The sequence below is a fragment of the Lemur catta genome, chromosome 15, assembly GCF_020740605.2.
Source record: "Lemur catta isolate mLemCat1 chromosome 15, mLemCat1.pri, whole genome shotgun sequence".
Taxonomy (NCBI): domain Eukaryota; kingdom Metazoa; phylum Chordata; class Mammalia; order Primates; family Lemuridae; genus Lemur; species Lemur catta.
This window is the reverse complement of record NC_059142.1, coordinates 799,326-814,797: the sequence shown is the minus strand read 5'-3', so window position 1 is coordinate 814,797 and position 15,472 is coordinate 799,326. Positions and strand designations below refer to the sequence as shown.

At 59.4% G+C, this 15,472-nt stretch overlaps 1 protein-coding gene across 1 annotated transcript; it reads left to right on the top strand.

Moving 5' to 3' along the window:
• The first annotated feature begins 2,878 nt into the window (after positions 1-2,878).
• Positions 2,879-15,165, top strand: NATD1 (N-acetyltransferase domain containing 1). The gene is made up of 3 exons (XM_045569414.1): positions 2,879-2,992; positions 9,998-10,116; positions 10,876-15,165. Exons 1-3 carry the CDS (start codon positions 2,890-2,892, stop codon positions 10,990-10,992), a joined length of 339 nt encoding a protein of 112 aa, XP_045425370.1. The 5' UTR covers positions 2,879-2,889; the 3' UTR covers positions 10,993-15,165.
• Positions 15,166-15,472: the final 307 nt, after the last annotated feature.

Sequence of the window (15,472 nt, the reverse complement as noted above, 5' to 3'; positions counted from 1 at the left end):
TTTGTTCTTAGAACAGTACCTGACACATAATATGTGTTCAATATATACTAAGTGAATTAGCAACTGACTGAATAAATGATATCCAAATCCATGACCTGGTCTCCACGTGGCTCCAACAGGCCCCATCAACCCCTCCCCAAAGTCTCCTCCACGACCAGCGCTGGGGACCACAGACAGAGCAAGTCCACTCAAATGTTAATTGCTCACTTTATTCTTTTATTTATCCTTGTTCCAGAAAGGATTTCTGCAAGGTTTAAAAACCCCAACAAGCTAAAGACATTTAAAAGCAGAGGATGGCGTGGTATTTCATGCCCGTACATCCCAGCACTTTGGGATGCTGATGCAGGAGGGTGACTTGAGGCCAAGAGCTCAAAACCAGCCTGGGCAACATAGCAAGACTCTGTCTCTACAGAAACTAATTAGCTGGGCATGTTGGCACACGCCTATAGTCCCAGCTACTTAGGAGGCTGAGGCAGGAGGATCACTTGAGCTCAAGAATTCAAGCTTGCAGTGAGCTATGATTGCATCACTACACTCCAGTCTGGGTGACAGAGCAAGACCCTGTCTCAAAAGACAAAACAAACACACACACACACACACACACACAAAAGCAAGGGAGAAAGAAAGGAAGACCCTGGCTCTTATCTGGGCCTGGCGTGTGCTGGGCGCTGCCAGGGACTTAGAGAGGAAGCTCCCCTGGACCCAAGCTGGCTGGGGGACAGACACTAAATAAATAAGTGTGACTGCAGACATGAGGGCTTCCCAGAGGAGGTGATATTTGGGCAATAGCATGTGCAAAGGCCCAGGGGTGGGAAATGGCACGGCCTGTTCATGAAATTTCCAGGAACATGTTATGGCCTCTGTGCTTTGGAGACAGAGAAGTCACCTGAGATACACACAAGGTCACGTCTTGCTTGCTCAGGATTACAGCCAGCCGTGACTCACCTGAGGTCAAGGCTCTCTTTGACCCCAGAATCCCTTTCTGTCTCCTTGTATGTAATGACTCACTCACCAGCCTTGTTTTGTTTACAACTCCTTGATACAAGACACACTTGTTAAACAGAATAATAATCTGGTAGGAGAGGATATTCTCAGTAAATATATCTGACAAAGGACTCATAACCAAACAAAAAGAATTCTAATGGATACAAAGAAAAAAAATTACTGGGCACAAAACCAGGCAGGAGTGTTCACAAAAGTGAATATCCAAGTGGCCAGGGAGCATATAAAAAGAGGCTCAATGTCACCAGTCATCAGGCCAATGCCAATTAAAGCCACAGTGAGACACCACTTCACATTCATCAGAATGGCTAAAATTAAAAAGACAACACGAACCATACTCTCAAAATTATAGGCAGGAGTGTAAGATGGTAGAACGACTTTGGGAAAAGGTCTGGGCAGTTTCTCACAAAACTAAACATACATGGACTACAAGATCCAGCAGTCCATCCTCGATAGCTACCCAAGAGGAACGCCGCAGCACAGACACTGAAAGACACATCCAAGAATGCCAGCAGCAGACTTTTTCATAGTAGTCCCAAGCCAAAGACAGCCCAAATGTCCATCAACAGGTGAATGGATAAATAAATTGCCATACATGCACACAATGGAATAAATTACTTAGTGATGAAAAAGATACAAACAATAGCGTGGAGCAAAAGAAATGACACCAAAAAGTACATACTGTATGACAGCATTTATACGACCTTCTAGAAAAACCCAGTTAGTCAATATGCCACAAGTCAGGGATAGTGGTTGCCCCAAAGGGTGGGGCCCTGATGGGAAGAGGGCCCTAAGGTCCTGTATCTCGATTTGCTTGGTGGTCAAATGGGTGTGAACAGCAAATTTACACCCTAATTAACAAAATACTAAAAGTAACCTGCAGTCATGTGATTCAGTGCGCAGCTTCAGGTGACCGAGAGGGAAGAGTCTGGATAGGAGGCTGAGCTTTGTGGGCGAGTGAGGGGGGACTTAGTTAAGTCCCCTTTCAAAGAAGAAGTCTGGGCCCCAAGAACCCTGTGTGTCCTCAGCAAGTCCCTGCCCCTTTCTGGGACTCAGCCTCCCCATCTGTGGAGTGGGTCCAGGGGTCCCCAAGGTCTCTTCCCGCACTTCTGCCTCTCTTTGGGAAAGGTGGCAGTTACCCCAAACAAGTGTGGGGATAACTCCTCCTTGGCAGCTGCAGTGCTCCTGGGAGGGCCCAGTGCACACGGGAGGGCGCGCTTCGCAGCACCACGCACCCCCTCGGGGGCCCAGCTGCGTGTGACCTCACGGGTGTCTTTCAACTGCCCCGGGCCTCTATTTGCTCATCTGTAGATGGAGTCAAGCGTACCTATTTCTCAGGGTTGTGGTGAGAATTTTCACAAAGCGCATTGGGCCCCTACTGAGCGCTTCCGGAGCACCAGGGCTCTGCTGCGCACAGGCCGTGCACGCAGCCAAGTGCTTAGTAGTGGCGGCTACCTTGGGGACGATGAGAATTTCCGTACGATTCGTTACATCTTTTTCAGAAGGGTCCGCGTGGAGGCCACAAAGTTGCAGGTGGGGCAAACGCAAGAGGCCAGAGCGGCGGCGCGGAGGCGGCGCGGGGGTTTTGTTCGCGGCTGCGGGTGGGACGCGGCGGCGAGTGGCGGCCCCTTTAAGAGTCGACTGGAATGTATCAAAACAGAAGGGCCGCGCGCCCACTGGCCGCGCGCCGCACGTGACCTCACAGCTGATTTCCTGCCCCCCTTTTTTGTTGCTGCCGCTGCCGCCGCCGAGTGTCAGTTTCGGCGCCGCCGCCCGCGGTCTCTCCGGCCGGGCCCCGCCGCCCCGCGCCCCTCCGCGCCCGCCCCGCACCCCCGCGCGCCCCCGCGCGCCCCGCGCCCGGGTCCGAGCGGCCGCAGCCCGGCGCGGATGGCGCACTCGGCCGCGGTGCCGCCGGGCGCGCTGGAGCAGGGCTGCCCCATCCGCGTGGAGCACGACCGCCGGCGCCGCCAGTTCACCGTCCGGCTCAACGGTAACGCGGCGCCCGCCCGCCCCCGCCTTTTGTTTGCGAGCGAGCCGGGCCCGCCGCGCCGCCCCCGGCTGGGAAGCCCGGCCCCGCGCGCTCCGGCGCCCCCGGCAGGGAGTCGGGAGCGCGCCGCGGGAGGGCCTCGGGCGGGCGCGGGCGCGGGCGCGGGCGGGACAGGACAGGCAGAGGCAGGAGCTGGGGCGACCCGGAGCGGGTCTCCGGCCTCTGCCGCAGGGGACCCGCACCTGCTCGCGCGGCCGTTTCCGGTGTCGGGCACCCGCCGAGGGCTGCTGCCTGCGACCCTGGAGAGCCGGTCAGCCCGACCCTGGGAACCTTAGTTTTTCTGTCCCGGGGAGGTTGCAGGAATCCCCCCTGCAGACCTGCGGCCGTCAGCGAAAGGGGCTTGTGCCCCGTGGCGGGGTGGGGGTGCCGTGGGTGGGTCTCACCATCAGGCCCCAGCTTCTCTGAGGCTGGCCGGTTTCCCTCACCTCTGTGCCTCGTTTCTCCATCTCTGCAATGGGCTTGCCGGCAGCCCACGCCGCCGCGGCCAGTTGTGCATTTGAAAGGCTGTAATAAACGGGAGGGATTGGAACAGCTCCCACGGCGCATAGTGAGTGCCGGTAAACATGGACTGATCATTACTTTTAAAACCGGAAAGCAAGCTCAAGTCCTCCTTTCCTGTAAAGAAGTTTTGACTAGCCCACCTAGTAGGAACTAGAGGTCTGAGGGGTAGGAACTAGAATTACGAAATCTAGGACCATGAACTCCCTGTCTCCCACCCCCTCCCAGTTGGGCCCCCTGTGTGAATGTCCGGACTGGAATGGCCCTTAGAGGCCGCTGTGCAGGGAGCTTGAGCAGGAGCAGAGCGGGAAGCACCTGCCTGGTCTGACTCCGTGAATGGGGCTCTTGCAACCCAAACTGGGCTGCAGCCAGGAGGGGCCCAGGTTGGACATTTCTCAGATGCAGATGGGCAGTGTTGGACGTTGGGCCAGACCCCACACATCCAGCCTTGTGGATGTGACTGTCACAACATCCCAGTGACACTGGGACACAGCAGTCCACGTTGCAGATGAGTAAACTGAGGCTAGGACCACAGGAAGTGACTACCAACCTCACCAGAACTCCAGCCGGGGCCAGGCTGGCGCTGCACCACGTCCTTCCCACCTAGAAGCAGGTCCTTCCGCTGCTGTGGCGAGCTGGCCGTGCTGCTTGGGGCCCTGGCCACTCTCGAGGGAGAGGCCTCGTGGCTTTTCAGATCCTCTTTTCTGAGGTTCCAGAGTGGTCTCTGGTTCCCTTGGGGACTCAGGAGGCCCATTTGACTCAGAGAGAGAAAGGAAAAGGAAACATTGGGTATTTTTTTTTCTCTTCTGAATGGGTACAGCCAAAGGACAAATCTCCTGGTCAGGGCCAGATATGCCCAAGGCCAGATGTGCCCAGCCGTATTTCTAAACTTGCTCTCAACCTACAGCCTTGGTGGCTGTCTACAAACCCAGGCCCCAGGGAGCTGGGGTGGGGGAGCCCAGGGGAGAAGAGGGCATCTGGAGGCCCCAAGGGAGGGGGTACACAGAGTGGGCCTCCTCTGGGCTCCCAGGCTGCGCTGGGTCTGAGTGTGTCTATGGGCCAGGGAGGGCTGGTGTGTGTCTGAGCCCAGGCCTGCCTGAGCTGGGGTGGGAGAGCCTGTGCGTCTCCTGCCCTGTAAGGCAAGCCACTGACAGGGGTGGACACTGAGGCTGAGTGGTCGGGCAGCCCGGCTCCCGGTGCAGGTGTGTGCCCGGGCCGTGCCCATGGCAGAGCTGGGCTGACTGTCTTCCTGCAAGCTCTGTTTCTGAGTGAGGGAAGACGTTTGAGCAGCTGTGTTTATTAAGCACTTGTATTCTAGAAGTCTCATTATGTGGAGTCACTCTTATGGCCGTGCTAGATAGGAATATGGGAAACTGCTCTTCCCATTTACAAATGAGGAGACTGAGGTACCAGGAAGTGAAATGATTCACCCAAGGTCTCGTATTGCAGAGGCGGAAGAGCTGGGGTGTGTTCCCCAATACTTAATTGAGCACTTACTATGTGCCGAGCACTGTTCTCGGTGCTAGGGTCTAGTGGGGCTGGCAGTCTAGAGGGGGATGGATGAGAAATAGGAAAGGCTGTAAAGGACTCTGGCCAGAGTTGAGGCAGGGCGGGCGTGGGGGTGTCAGGCCAGGCTGCCGCTTAGAATCAGGTGTCCAGGGAGGCCCCTCCCCAGGAGGTGATGTTTACGCGAAGACGTGAGGGAGGCAAGAAACAACTACAGCAGGGGACAGTGTGCCACGTGGAGGGAACAGCAAGAGCACAAGCCCTGCAGCACTCAGGTGTGTGTAGGACGAGGTCATCTGGGCTCTGAGTGAGGGGTCCTGCACAGAGGACAGATGGGGTGGCCCAGGCTCCCTCTGGCTGCTCTGAGGGGTGCAGACTGTGTGGCCAGGACAGAGCGGGGAGGCGGCTGCTGTTCTAGTCCAGGCAGTGCACGCAGGTGCAGGGAGAAGCATCCAGGTCCGGGACAGACGTGGAAGGAAGTATGGATAGGACTTGCTGGTTGGGGCCTGGGTGTGAAAAAGGCTTAGCAGACCCCAAATCCGGGTTCTGAAACTTGAGCTTGTCTCCATTTTATAGGTGGGGAAACCAAGGCACACAGCCAGTAGGCAGCTAAGCCAGAATGGAGCCCCCAGCCTCCATCTGATGGTGGGCACCTGAAGGCAGGGGGAAGTTGGAAGAGACCTGGTATCCTGGGCAGCCCCTTGCTTGGCCTTCCCTCCCCAGTCCCCTCAGCGAGAGCCAGCTTGTTGCAAGGGGAAGGGTCACTCAGGAGTCCCAGATTCCTGGAACTTTCTGCATTGTCCCCAGCCCCCATTTTGCAGACAGGAAGACAGAGGCCCCGAGAGGCAGTAGCTGCTTCTGGCCTCCACAGCACCCCTGGAGGCAGCAGGGCTAGTGCAGCCCCACCAGGAGGCCTCTGCTGTGTCCTGCTGGGCCAGATCAGGGTTCTGTGCAGAGGGAAAGGGACCTGTTGTTGAGCTTCTCCAGGCTCCAGCCCCTCTGCCTAACCCACCTCTGAGCCAACATGTGGCCCTTCCCCAAACCAGGCTCTGCTCCTGGAGTCGCCCGGACAAGCCGGCCAGGGACGTGGGCACCTGCCCTGTTGCTCTGCTCCCACTCGTGCAGCGCCTCCCAGGGCCTGGGTTCTGGCTTCACCACTGCCTCAGTCTCCTCATCTGTTCAGTGGGCCTCCTCTTGGGTCCACGCGGGCAGAGCAGAGGAGGTGGAGGTTGACACTTTCTGCAAAGACTCCTTGTCTCCCAAAACCGTGTTCCCCTTCCCCACCTGCAGGCTTTTTGCCTTTCTCCATGATGTCCCCCTGACAACTTGCAGGAGCCCTTTCCTCCACCTTTGGGGAGGGTGGAGTGACCCAGGGGAGGGGCCCCCATTAGCAAAGTAGCTTTAACTTTTATTGAAACTAGTCACAGTCCAGGATCTCGACGTGATTCTCAGACCTGGGAGAAGGGATAGCGATTGTCCCAGGACAGCCAAAGTTTCTGGGGCATAGAGGTGTTGGGTCTGGCCTGAGATCACCTGGCAGAGGTGAGACTCGAACCCAGGGCCCTGCCAGGCCACAAGGCTGTGACCGTGCCTCTCTAAGCTGAGACAGTAGCGCCCATGGGCCCAGCTGCCCAGATGCTGGTGTGGTGGCTGCAGTGCCCAGAGGTGAGAGAGTGGCAGATAGCGCTGCCCTGGTGTCTGGCTGTCCCATCCTGGGGGTGACGGGTGGTCAGGGGAGCCTCCAGGGAAGTGCATTTGGGCTCTCCTGGAGTGATAAGCGGACCCCTGGGAGGCTCTGAGTGGAGAGGCAGCCCACAGAGGCGGCTCCGTGACCGCTGCAGGGTGGGCAATGTGAGCAGTGAGTTGTGCCCACGGAGTGGATTGCCATGTGCAGAGCAGGGCAGGGGACTGCCCCCAGGTGGGGCCTCCCAGGCAGGAGCCACAGCTGTTCCATCCTGCCGCCCCCTGGGGCCTGGCTCTGGGAGGGCTAGCGTGCTGGCAGCCCCAACTCCAGCGTATGTCGGGCAGGGGAGGACAGCAGTTGTTAGTTGAACAGATAGTTCTTGGGTGTCTACCCTGGGCTTGGTGCCAGAGTTCCAGTGGTGACTGAGTCCTTGTGACCTCCGGTGGCCACTGTTACGAGAGGCAGAGAATTTCTGAGGGTCAGGTCCACCCACAGCCCAAGCGGCCACCCCAGGAATGTGGGTTGAGGGATGAGTGAAGGAATGAGAAGGGGACGCTGGCACGCTTTCGAGGGCTGGATGTTCTGCCGCCCCCAGCTCTGCAGAGACTGCTACGGCAAAAGCTGAGTCTTTTCCGAGGGCCTGCTGGTCTGGCTCTGGGACCCCCAGCTTGGCTTCCTGCTCTCCCCTCGACCCCTGCAGGCCCAGCTTCTCTGGCCACTTTGCAGTTCCTCGGACGTCCTACCCCAGGGCCTTCGCATGTGCCATCCTCGCCACCTGGGCTGGTCACGCCCAGATCTCCCACCGCGCCCCAGCCCTTCCCTGCTGCATGGTCTCCTTAGCACACGTGAGCTTGTCACCTGCAAGGCCTGCATTAGTTATAATGATCCTACTTCTGGCCTGTCTCCCCCAGTGAACTAGACTCTCCGCAGGGAGGGCCTTGGCAGTTTTGCTCACTGCTGTCTGCCCTGCCTGCATGTGGTGGGCCCTCAGCGGGTTGGGGTAATTAAATGGCCAGGCCAGGCAGACAGTTTCCTCAGTGACCGGGTCAGTCTCAAAATAGCCTCCTGATCTCTGCTTGCCCGTCCTGGGTGAGCTGCACTGACCCGGCAGGTGTGGAGCGAAGAACCGAGTCCTTGCTGTGAGCTGGGGCAGGCAGCAGCACAGGCCACAGTCGGGTTTTGGCCACGACGAGGTGCCAGTGCCAGGGGCCTGGAGGCCTAGAGAGGAAGTGGGGCGTGGGGCCACCCTCAGCTGGGCCTAGCAGAAAAGGGGGAAGGGCATTCCACGCAGAAGGAACGGCCTAGGCAAAGGCCGGGGCAGGGAGTAGAGGGCATGGCGTGGCGGGGCAGAGAACAGGCCGGCTCAAGGGCTGCGCATCTGCGTGCCAGCCTCACTGCAGACCTCCGCGTGACCTGGATCCCTGGGCCACGGTTCCTCGCCTGGAAATGGGGAGATGAGCCATAGCCTGGAGCTTTGCGGGGACTCACCAGAGACCCTGAGGACCAGAAAGCTTCCTAGTTGGGTTTGGACCCAGTTCTGGTATCTGTTTTGCTCGGTGACCTTGGAAGGGTCATGTGGTCCCTTGGCCTGTCAGCCTTCCCCTTGCAGTGCCCAGCACAGGCTGGGAGCCCAAGCAATATTTAAGAGCAAGTTCTCTGATGCTTTAAAGTTAAAACATATATGTTAAACATATGATGTACTTTAAAAAGTAAAGAGAGCCGCTTGGCATTGAGGTGTTTTCTTTTATGGCCAGTGAAGGTTGTCTTCCCGCCCCCGGGGCCTCGTGCTGGCTGTGCCCCTGCCTGTCCTTCCTGCGCTTCCCAAACCTGCTTCCTGCTCCTCGCTCCCCTTCCAGCCAGAGGCTTCCCCCCTCTACCCTCCTGACCCATCCACCTGCCACTCCGTGAAATAAGAAGCCCTGGAGTTGTCCTCTTCTTTCTCTCATTGACCACATCCAAACTACCAGCAAGTCCCACTGGCTACGCCTTCAGAACCCCTCAGAGTGGGACCCTCCTCATGCCCCACCACCCCACCCTGCACCCCATCTTCACTCGCTGGGCTCCCCATGCAGCCAGAGGGACCCTGTGTGGTCACGAGTCACATCCCGTCCCTTTGCTGAGGACCCTCCTGCAGTGCCCAGCTTGTGATGGCTTCGGAGGCTCTGTGGGACCTGTCCCCTTCGCGTCCCTGCCCTCATCTCCTCCACCCCTCACCCACTCCACTCCAGCCCCCTGCCCTCCTTGCTGCCCACGTACAGGCCCACTGCCGCCTCAGAGCCTTTGTCCTCGCTGTTCCCTTTGCCTAGAACACTGTTCCCCAGACATCACATGACTTGACTCCGTCTCCTCCATCCTGCCTCCGTCCCCAACCCAGCATTCCCCACAGCCCTTCCCCATCCCCTGACATGCTACACATTCACTTCCTTTCCGTGTTTCTTGTCTGCCTCCCTTCTGGTCAGTTTCATGAGGCGAGGACATCTTCTGGCTTGCTACCTGCTATGTCCCCAGACCTGGAACTGCGCTGGGGCTCAGTGAACATTTGTTGGATGGATAGGGGGTGGGCGGGTGGACAGATGGATACATGAGCAGGTACATAGACAGATGGAGCATTAAAAACTGTGGTTGGAAGAATTATTTGTCTGACAGGAGTTTGGGTGGACTGGGGAGCCCCTGTCCTGGCAGGCCTGGGAGGGTGTGCAGACCCGTGTGTGCCTGCCTCCTGTGCCAGCCTCAGTTTCTGACCTTGCACACCATGCCCGAGTTAGCAGACGGTCCTGACGCACACCCTGTAGCGCCATCGCTGGTCTCCTGGTGCTTTTCTGTGGTTGTGGATTTGCCAGGCCCTGCTCTTGTCCAGCACTGGGTCCTGGGACTCCTAGACCCTGGGAAGGGCTCAGGTGAGCACAGAGAGCAGGGTACAGAGGGGGGTGTGGCCCTGGGCTGCCGAGGCTGATGCCGTAGCACAGGTTTGCGTGGGGCTTCGTGTTCTAGGCACTGCTCTGAGTGTCTCATTTAATCCTCCACACACCTCTATGAGGAGCAGTTTGTTATGTCCCCACTTTACAGATGAGGAAACTGAGGCACAGAGAGATTATTCAGGATTCAACTCCAGCAGTTGAACAGTTCCACATGCCTGTCCCTCCTCCCCAAACTGTGCGCCTGGGTCCATGGGCTCCTGGGGGACTGTGTACCTGGGCTGGCCAAGCGCCCCCAGGACCCTGGAGTCTCCATGGGCTCACCTGTCTCCATAACTCCCCCAGGATGTCACGACCGGGCTGTCCTGCTCTATGAGTACGTGGGCAAGCGGATCGTGGACCTGCAGCACACTGAGGTCCCTGACGCCTACCGCGGGCGCGGCATCGCCAAGCACCTTGCCAAGGTAGGGTGGCGGTGGGTGAGGGACGGGGGGGCCACCACCTCCCAGTCTGAGCAGACAGTAGCCCCAGTGGCTGACTCTGGCCTGCTTCTTGGCCTCGGCTCCTCTAGGGGCTGGTGGCAGCCTTTCTGGGCCCTTCTGGGCTCAGGCCCCTGTTCTGCAGGGCCCTGGTGTGGCTGAGCCACCAGGGTCCCCACACACCTCCTGTGTGTCAGTGCCTGGTCCTGTCCCAGGGCCCCAGTGCTTGACATGTAATAGGTGCTCAGTAAATGGAACAAACGGGAATGTTCCAGTGTATTGGTTTGTGCCCTATTCCCAGGCCTCAACCCCTCTCATCCCCAAAGCATCTCGAGCCCAGGCTGCCTGCAGAGCAGGTTTGGGCCTCATGAGGGATCACAGCTGCAGCAAAGAATGGCCTTCAGTGCCCCGGGCCCTGCTCCTGGGGCTTAGCTGGGCCCTCTGCTGGCTTCGCCGCCCACCCACCTCTGCTCCACAGGGGCACGGGGGCTGTACCTGCCTGGGCAGAAGGGACGTGTCTTGTCATTTTGTATAGGACCAGCCTGTGAGCTGGTCTGGGGGGCTTCCCTGGGTTCCCAAGGAGGAAACCCAGGGGGTTACTGACCTGGGCAAGGTGGGAGGGTGATGTGGAGCCCGGGGGCTGTGGAGGGAGCCGATGGGGCCGCCTTCTTGGGCTGGGCGGCCACGGGCGCTGGCGCGGACTTCAGGCCCTGACGACGCTCTCCTCCGTGCCCTGGCTCCCAGGCCGCCCTGGACTTCGTGGTGGAGGAGGACCTGAAGGCCCACCTCACGTGCTGGTACATCCAGAAGTACGTCAAGGAGAACCCCCTGCCACAGTACCTGGAGCGGCTGCAGCCGTGACCCTGCCGACGGGCGCGGGCACTCCCTGCCGGGCGCTCCGCGCGCCCTTGCCTGGGCCCCCTGGGAACAGACTCAGTGGTTTTTATAAGGATGCTTATCTGGCCCCACGTCCAGACCCCTGGAGGCAGCTGGCTGAGGATGGGCGGCAACCCGGTGGCAGGGGAGGCCAGGCGGTCCCGGCGGCTCCCACTCTCCAGAGACCAGTGGCGTCGCAGAGGCCGTCGGTGGGCAGGATGGGGGCCCAGGCCAGTCTGGGTCCCGCCTGCTGTTCCCTGCCCAGCAGTCAGCAGGAGGGCTGATGTGGGACCCCTGCCACCACCTCTCTTGGGCCTGTGTCCTTTCTGCAAATGAAGACGGTGTTCCCCAGAGCCAAGAGGAGCAATAAGAAACCTCGTGTGCCAACATCTGAGGGTGGCAGCGCCAAGCCTTGCCTGCCACCTGTGCTTCCCTCCTCCGCCTCAGACTTCCGTGCCTGGCGCGGGAGCCACAGCAAGGGGCGGCCCCCGCCAACGGGCGAGCCAAGAAGCACGGTGGACTTAGCACGGCCCAAGCTCTGTTGTGCCCCCACACATGAACACACATGAACATATGCACACGGGATATGGCATGTGGGCAGGCTGGGCGGGGCACAGTGGTGGTTTTCCTCTCCTTGGTACCCTCATCTGTTGTTGGCCTCTTGTGCGTCACTCTGCAGGAAACCGAGGCCCATCCCCATGGGCTGCTCTCCCTGTGCCCCCTCTGCCAGGTGCAGCTCTGAGACCACCCATGAAGCTGAGAGGACGCCTTGGAGCTGGGGTGGGAGGGAGGTGGGCTGTCCTCCCAGAGCTGCCCTCACCACCCAAGAGGAAGGAACATTTCAGCCGGAGGGGTTTCCTTTGCTGCCACTAGATATCAGAGTGTCCTCTTTGTGCTTTACTGCCTGTCGGGTCCCAGGGCTTTTGCCCAGGCCTGTCTTCCCGGTTACAGCCTGGGAGATGCCCCAGGATGCTTCGTGTCTCTGGGACCAGTCTGTCTGGGGCCCTGCGGCTGCCCCTTGAGGGTTAGTTTGGGTTCAGGGTCTTGACCTCTTGTTCCCCACTCCCCACAAGGGTCAGATTTGTTCCTGCTCCTCTGTGGCACGGGAGGGTGACCTAGGAGTTGGGCCCTTTGAAGCTGAGACTTTAACACCAAATCCCTTGGGGATGGTGTGTCCCCTCCAGGCCTCTGGGGGTGTCTGAGGATGGGCTCTGGGTGGTACAGGAAGAGGCTGACCGGCCCCCACCCCGTTTTCCTCCTCCAGTGCAGGGGCTCAGGGAAGGGTGGGTGCTGGGGGCAGTGGGGGCTGTGGTGACCTCGCCCTTTACCTGACTCTGTGAGGCAGGTGCCGGCATGGCCTGTGCTTGCATTTTCCACTCACCTCCACGCTGCCCCCAGTCTTGGCACCAAGACCCCCTTCTCTCTTTCCTTGGCCACATCAGCTCAGGGGCCCATCCCAGATACTGTGCACAGAGCCTTCCCAGCCCGCCGCAGGACCATCGCAATCTGCGTGTGCGAGGCCTGACAGCCTGCCCGTGGGCGTCCCAGAGCCCCCCCGTGTGAGTCACAGCCATGGACCAGCAGTGGTGACATCCTGAGCACCCCACCACATCCCAGCCCCTCACCTCATGCCAGATGCTCCTGCTCTGACCTCCAGGAATTCTTGGGAGCCGAGACCATCCTCCTCAGCTCCATCTGCAAAGGGCTGGAGTGGACAGAGGGGCAAGGGCCTCCCGTCTGCACATGCCTCCCCAAGTTCAAGCACATACTCTGTCATGACTCCCAGTGGCTCAGTGGGCTGGGGCTATGTCCCTCTGTGGCCTGCAGCGTGAGGTGGCCCAGTGCCTTCCCAGCCTCCCCACAGGAGGCCCCAGAGGGCTAGCATGGGCCTTGAGGAGCAGAAAGAGCCAGGCGGCGCCAGGAGGGAGTGAGCCTGTCCCCACCGCGTCCCTGCCTAAACCTAAGATTCTGAGCGCTGTGCCCTAACAGGTGACTTGCCCACCAGCCGACTCATAAAACACTTAGTACTTGAACCGGGAGACATGGGGTTCGGAGGCCTGTGCAGGCCCAGGGTCCAGCCTGGGACTTTCTCCATAGGCTTGGCCTGAGCTCTGCAGGTGTGACTTGGGCCGCCTTAAAGTACCACTGGCCCCACTCCAGGGGTCTCGGCAGGGCCGTGCGGGGCCTGGCCCGTGGTCCCCAGCAGAGCCTCAGCAATAACCACATCTTCCCAGGCCGGGAGGGGGCTCTGGATCCCCGACAGACACCCTGCCCTGGAGCTCCCAGCTCAGCCCTCGGCCAACACAGCCTGTCCTCTGGTGCTACCCCGTTTGCCTGGCAACCCAGCCTCACCCCTGCTCCGTCCTGAACTCTGGGAGCCCCTGGGCAGGAGGCTGGTTGCTCAGGGCTAGTTCTTGCGCCTTGGCAAGAACGAGAGCCCTGCAGGACAAGGCAGAGGGACACTTGCTGGCGGGGGTGCGCTCCTCCCAGCAGGTCTGCCTGTGGGTTTCTCTTTCTTGCCCGGTCAAAATAGGTGGAAACTCATGTGCCTTTCCTACTCAGGACCTGTTACAGGTGGTGTCTGGGCCAAGGCTGGTCTCTAGACCGCCCTTTGTTACTTTGCAAACTTCTGAACGGACTGCACGACATACATTTCAATAAAAATTGTGGCCTAGTGCAGCGGCCCAGGACTCTTCCAGAAGAGACACGCAGGCTGCCGGCTGTCTGGCTCTCTCCCCGCAGCACTCTGATTGTTAGCCCTCCGTTTAGCTGCCGAGCAGGCGGGGGAGCCCCTGGTGCCCCACGCCCCGCTTTTCTGTGAGGAGGGCGGGGCTCTGAGCAGCACCAGGGCTTGGCTGAGGTCTCCCCCGCAGGACAGTGGTGGCGGCGGCAGGATCCCTGCCCCAGTCTGGGTGACTTTGCTATCCTGGCTGTCCTCCCGGGATGGCCTGGGCGGGCCCCACACCACAGTTCCTGCCTCCTCCTGGGGCCAAGGCCCCCCTGGGCCACAGCCCGGCTCTGGGCCGCCTCCCTCTCCCGTGGAGCAGCTTTGTGGGCTTCCCAGGAATAGGCTGTGACAACAGGCCAGCAGTGCTCTCAGCCGTGAGCTCTGGTGTACCCTAAGAAGTCCCTCCGTTTGGGCTGTCTGGTCCAGCGCAGGGAGGCAGGGCCCGGCCTCTTGTTCACACAGGCACATCAGGGGAAGCAGCGGCTACTGTCCCCAGAACAGGAGGGCCCTAGAGTCCCGAGCCAGCCCAGGCCTCGTCCCCTTCTGCACTGGCTGCCCAGGGAGGAGCCGACTCCTGCAGGGAGTTTTCCCTCCTACCTCCCTTTCGGGGGTTCCACACAGCAACTGCCAAGCCCTTCGCACACCTGCCCAGAGGTGCCTGTTTGACAGATAAGAGAGCGGGGCCTGGAGGGGGGCAGTCAAGCCCACATAGCCAGAGGGGACCAGGACTCAAACCCAGTTCCTGTCCTCTCTAGATGAAGTTGTTGAGCCTGTGTCGTGAGGTCTTGTGTCTACTTTAGGTAACAGATGGCCTCAGAAGGCAACAAACAGATAAAACTCCCAACAACTTCTCTGCTCATTTGGAGAGCTGAGATGGGGCTCTGCCTGCAGGCAGCAGGAGCACGGGCCTGCAGGGAGGCGGGACTGAGGCTGGGGGTGTGAGCAGGAACCTCAGGGTCCCCTGACGGTGTGCTCACACCGTCCTTCCCAGTTCAGGGTTCTCAGATGTGTGCAAGTGCACCTAAACATCTCTTTGCTATTCTCAGGGTCCCACTCCTAGGTTGATGTCCTAAGTTTCACGTAAGAGACCTGGCAAGGCTGTGAATTCGACTCAGGCTGTGATCTGCAACCTGCAGGGGCACGTTTGGGGCTATGTTTGCAGTTGTAACAGTCACGGCTACAAGATATTAAAGAGATTCTTTTCTGGTTACAAAGATGCTGTCTGGTTTTCTATCCCTGCCTTGAGTTGAATTTGTCACTTTCTGCTGATTCTCCAGCGTGGTCAGAAGCCACCAGCCCACTCCAGACTGAGTCTTTCTAGGTGTCACCCCCGGGACGTGACCAAGGGCAGCAGCCATCCAGTCTCTCAAGCTTTGCCTTCAAAAGACACGTCACTCAGGCAATTAAAATAAATGGTATCGTAAGTACTAGTTTTGCCTCTGAGCACTGTGAACTCCCCTTTCCCCTGACAATGAGGTCGTTACCGTGTTCCAGCCCAGTGGGGCAGATGCCCAGTCCCAAGCTCCCAGCTCTGAGGGACTGTTTCCCAGGAGGTCATTCCTGCCACCAAGAGCAATGTCAGTGGAGAGTCAGGGAAGCGGAAACTGCCCAGGTGCTTCAGAGAGCGTTTCTCCCGGGCACTGGTCATGGAGACTGCGGGGGGGGGGGGGGGGGGGGGGGAGCCGGAAGGTGAGATGACCACACTGGGGCTGCGCTGCACAGAGGCCGGAGGAGCCT

Coding starts and splice junctions, on each gene's coding strand:
- NATD1 (XM_045569414.1), top strand. CDS start 2,890: ATGGCGCACTCGGCCGCGGTGCCGCCGGGCGCGCTGGAGCAGGGCTGC. Junction 2,993..9,997: donor GTTCACCGTCCGGCTCAACG/GTAACGCGGCGC, acceptor TAACTCCCCCAG/GATGTCACGACCGGGCTGTC. Junction 10,117..10,875: donor TCGCCAAGCACCTTGCCAAG/GTAGGGTGGCGG, acceptor CCTGGCTCCCAG/GCCGCCCTGGACTTCGTGGT.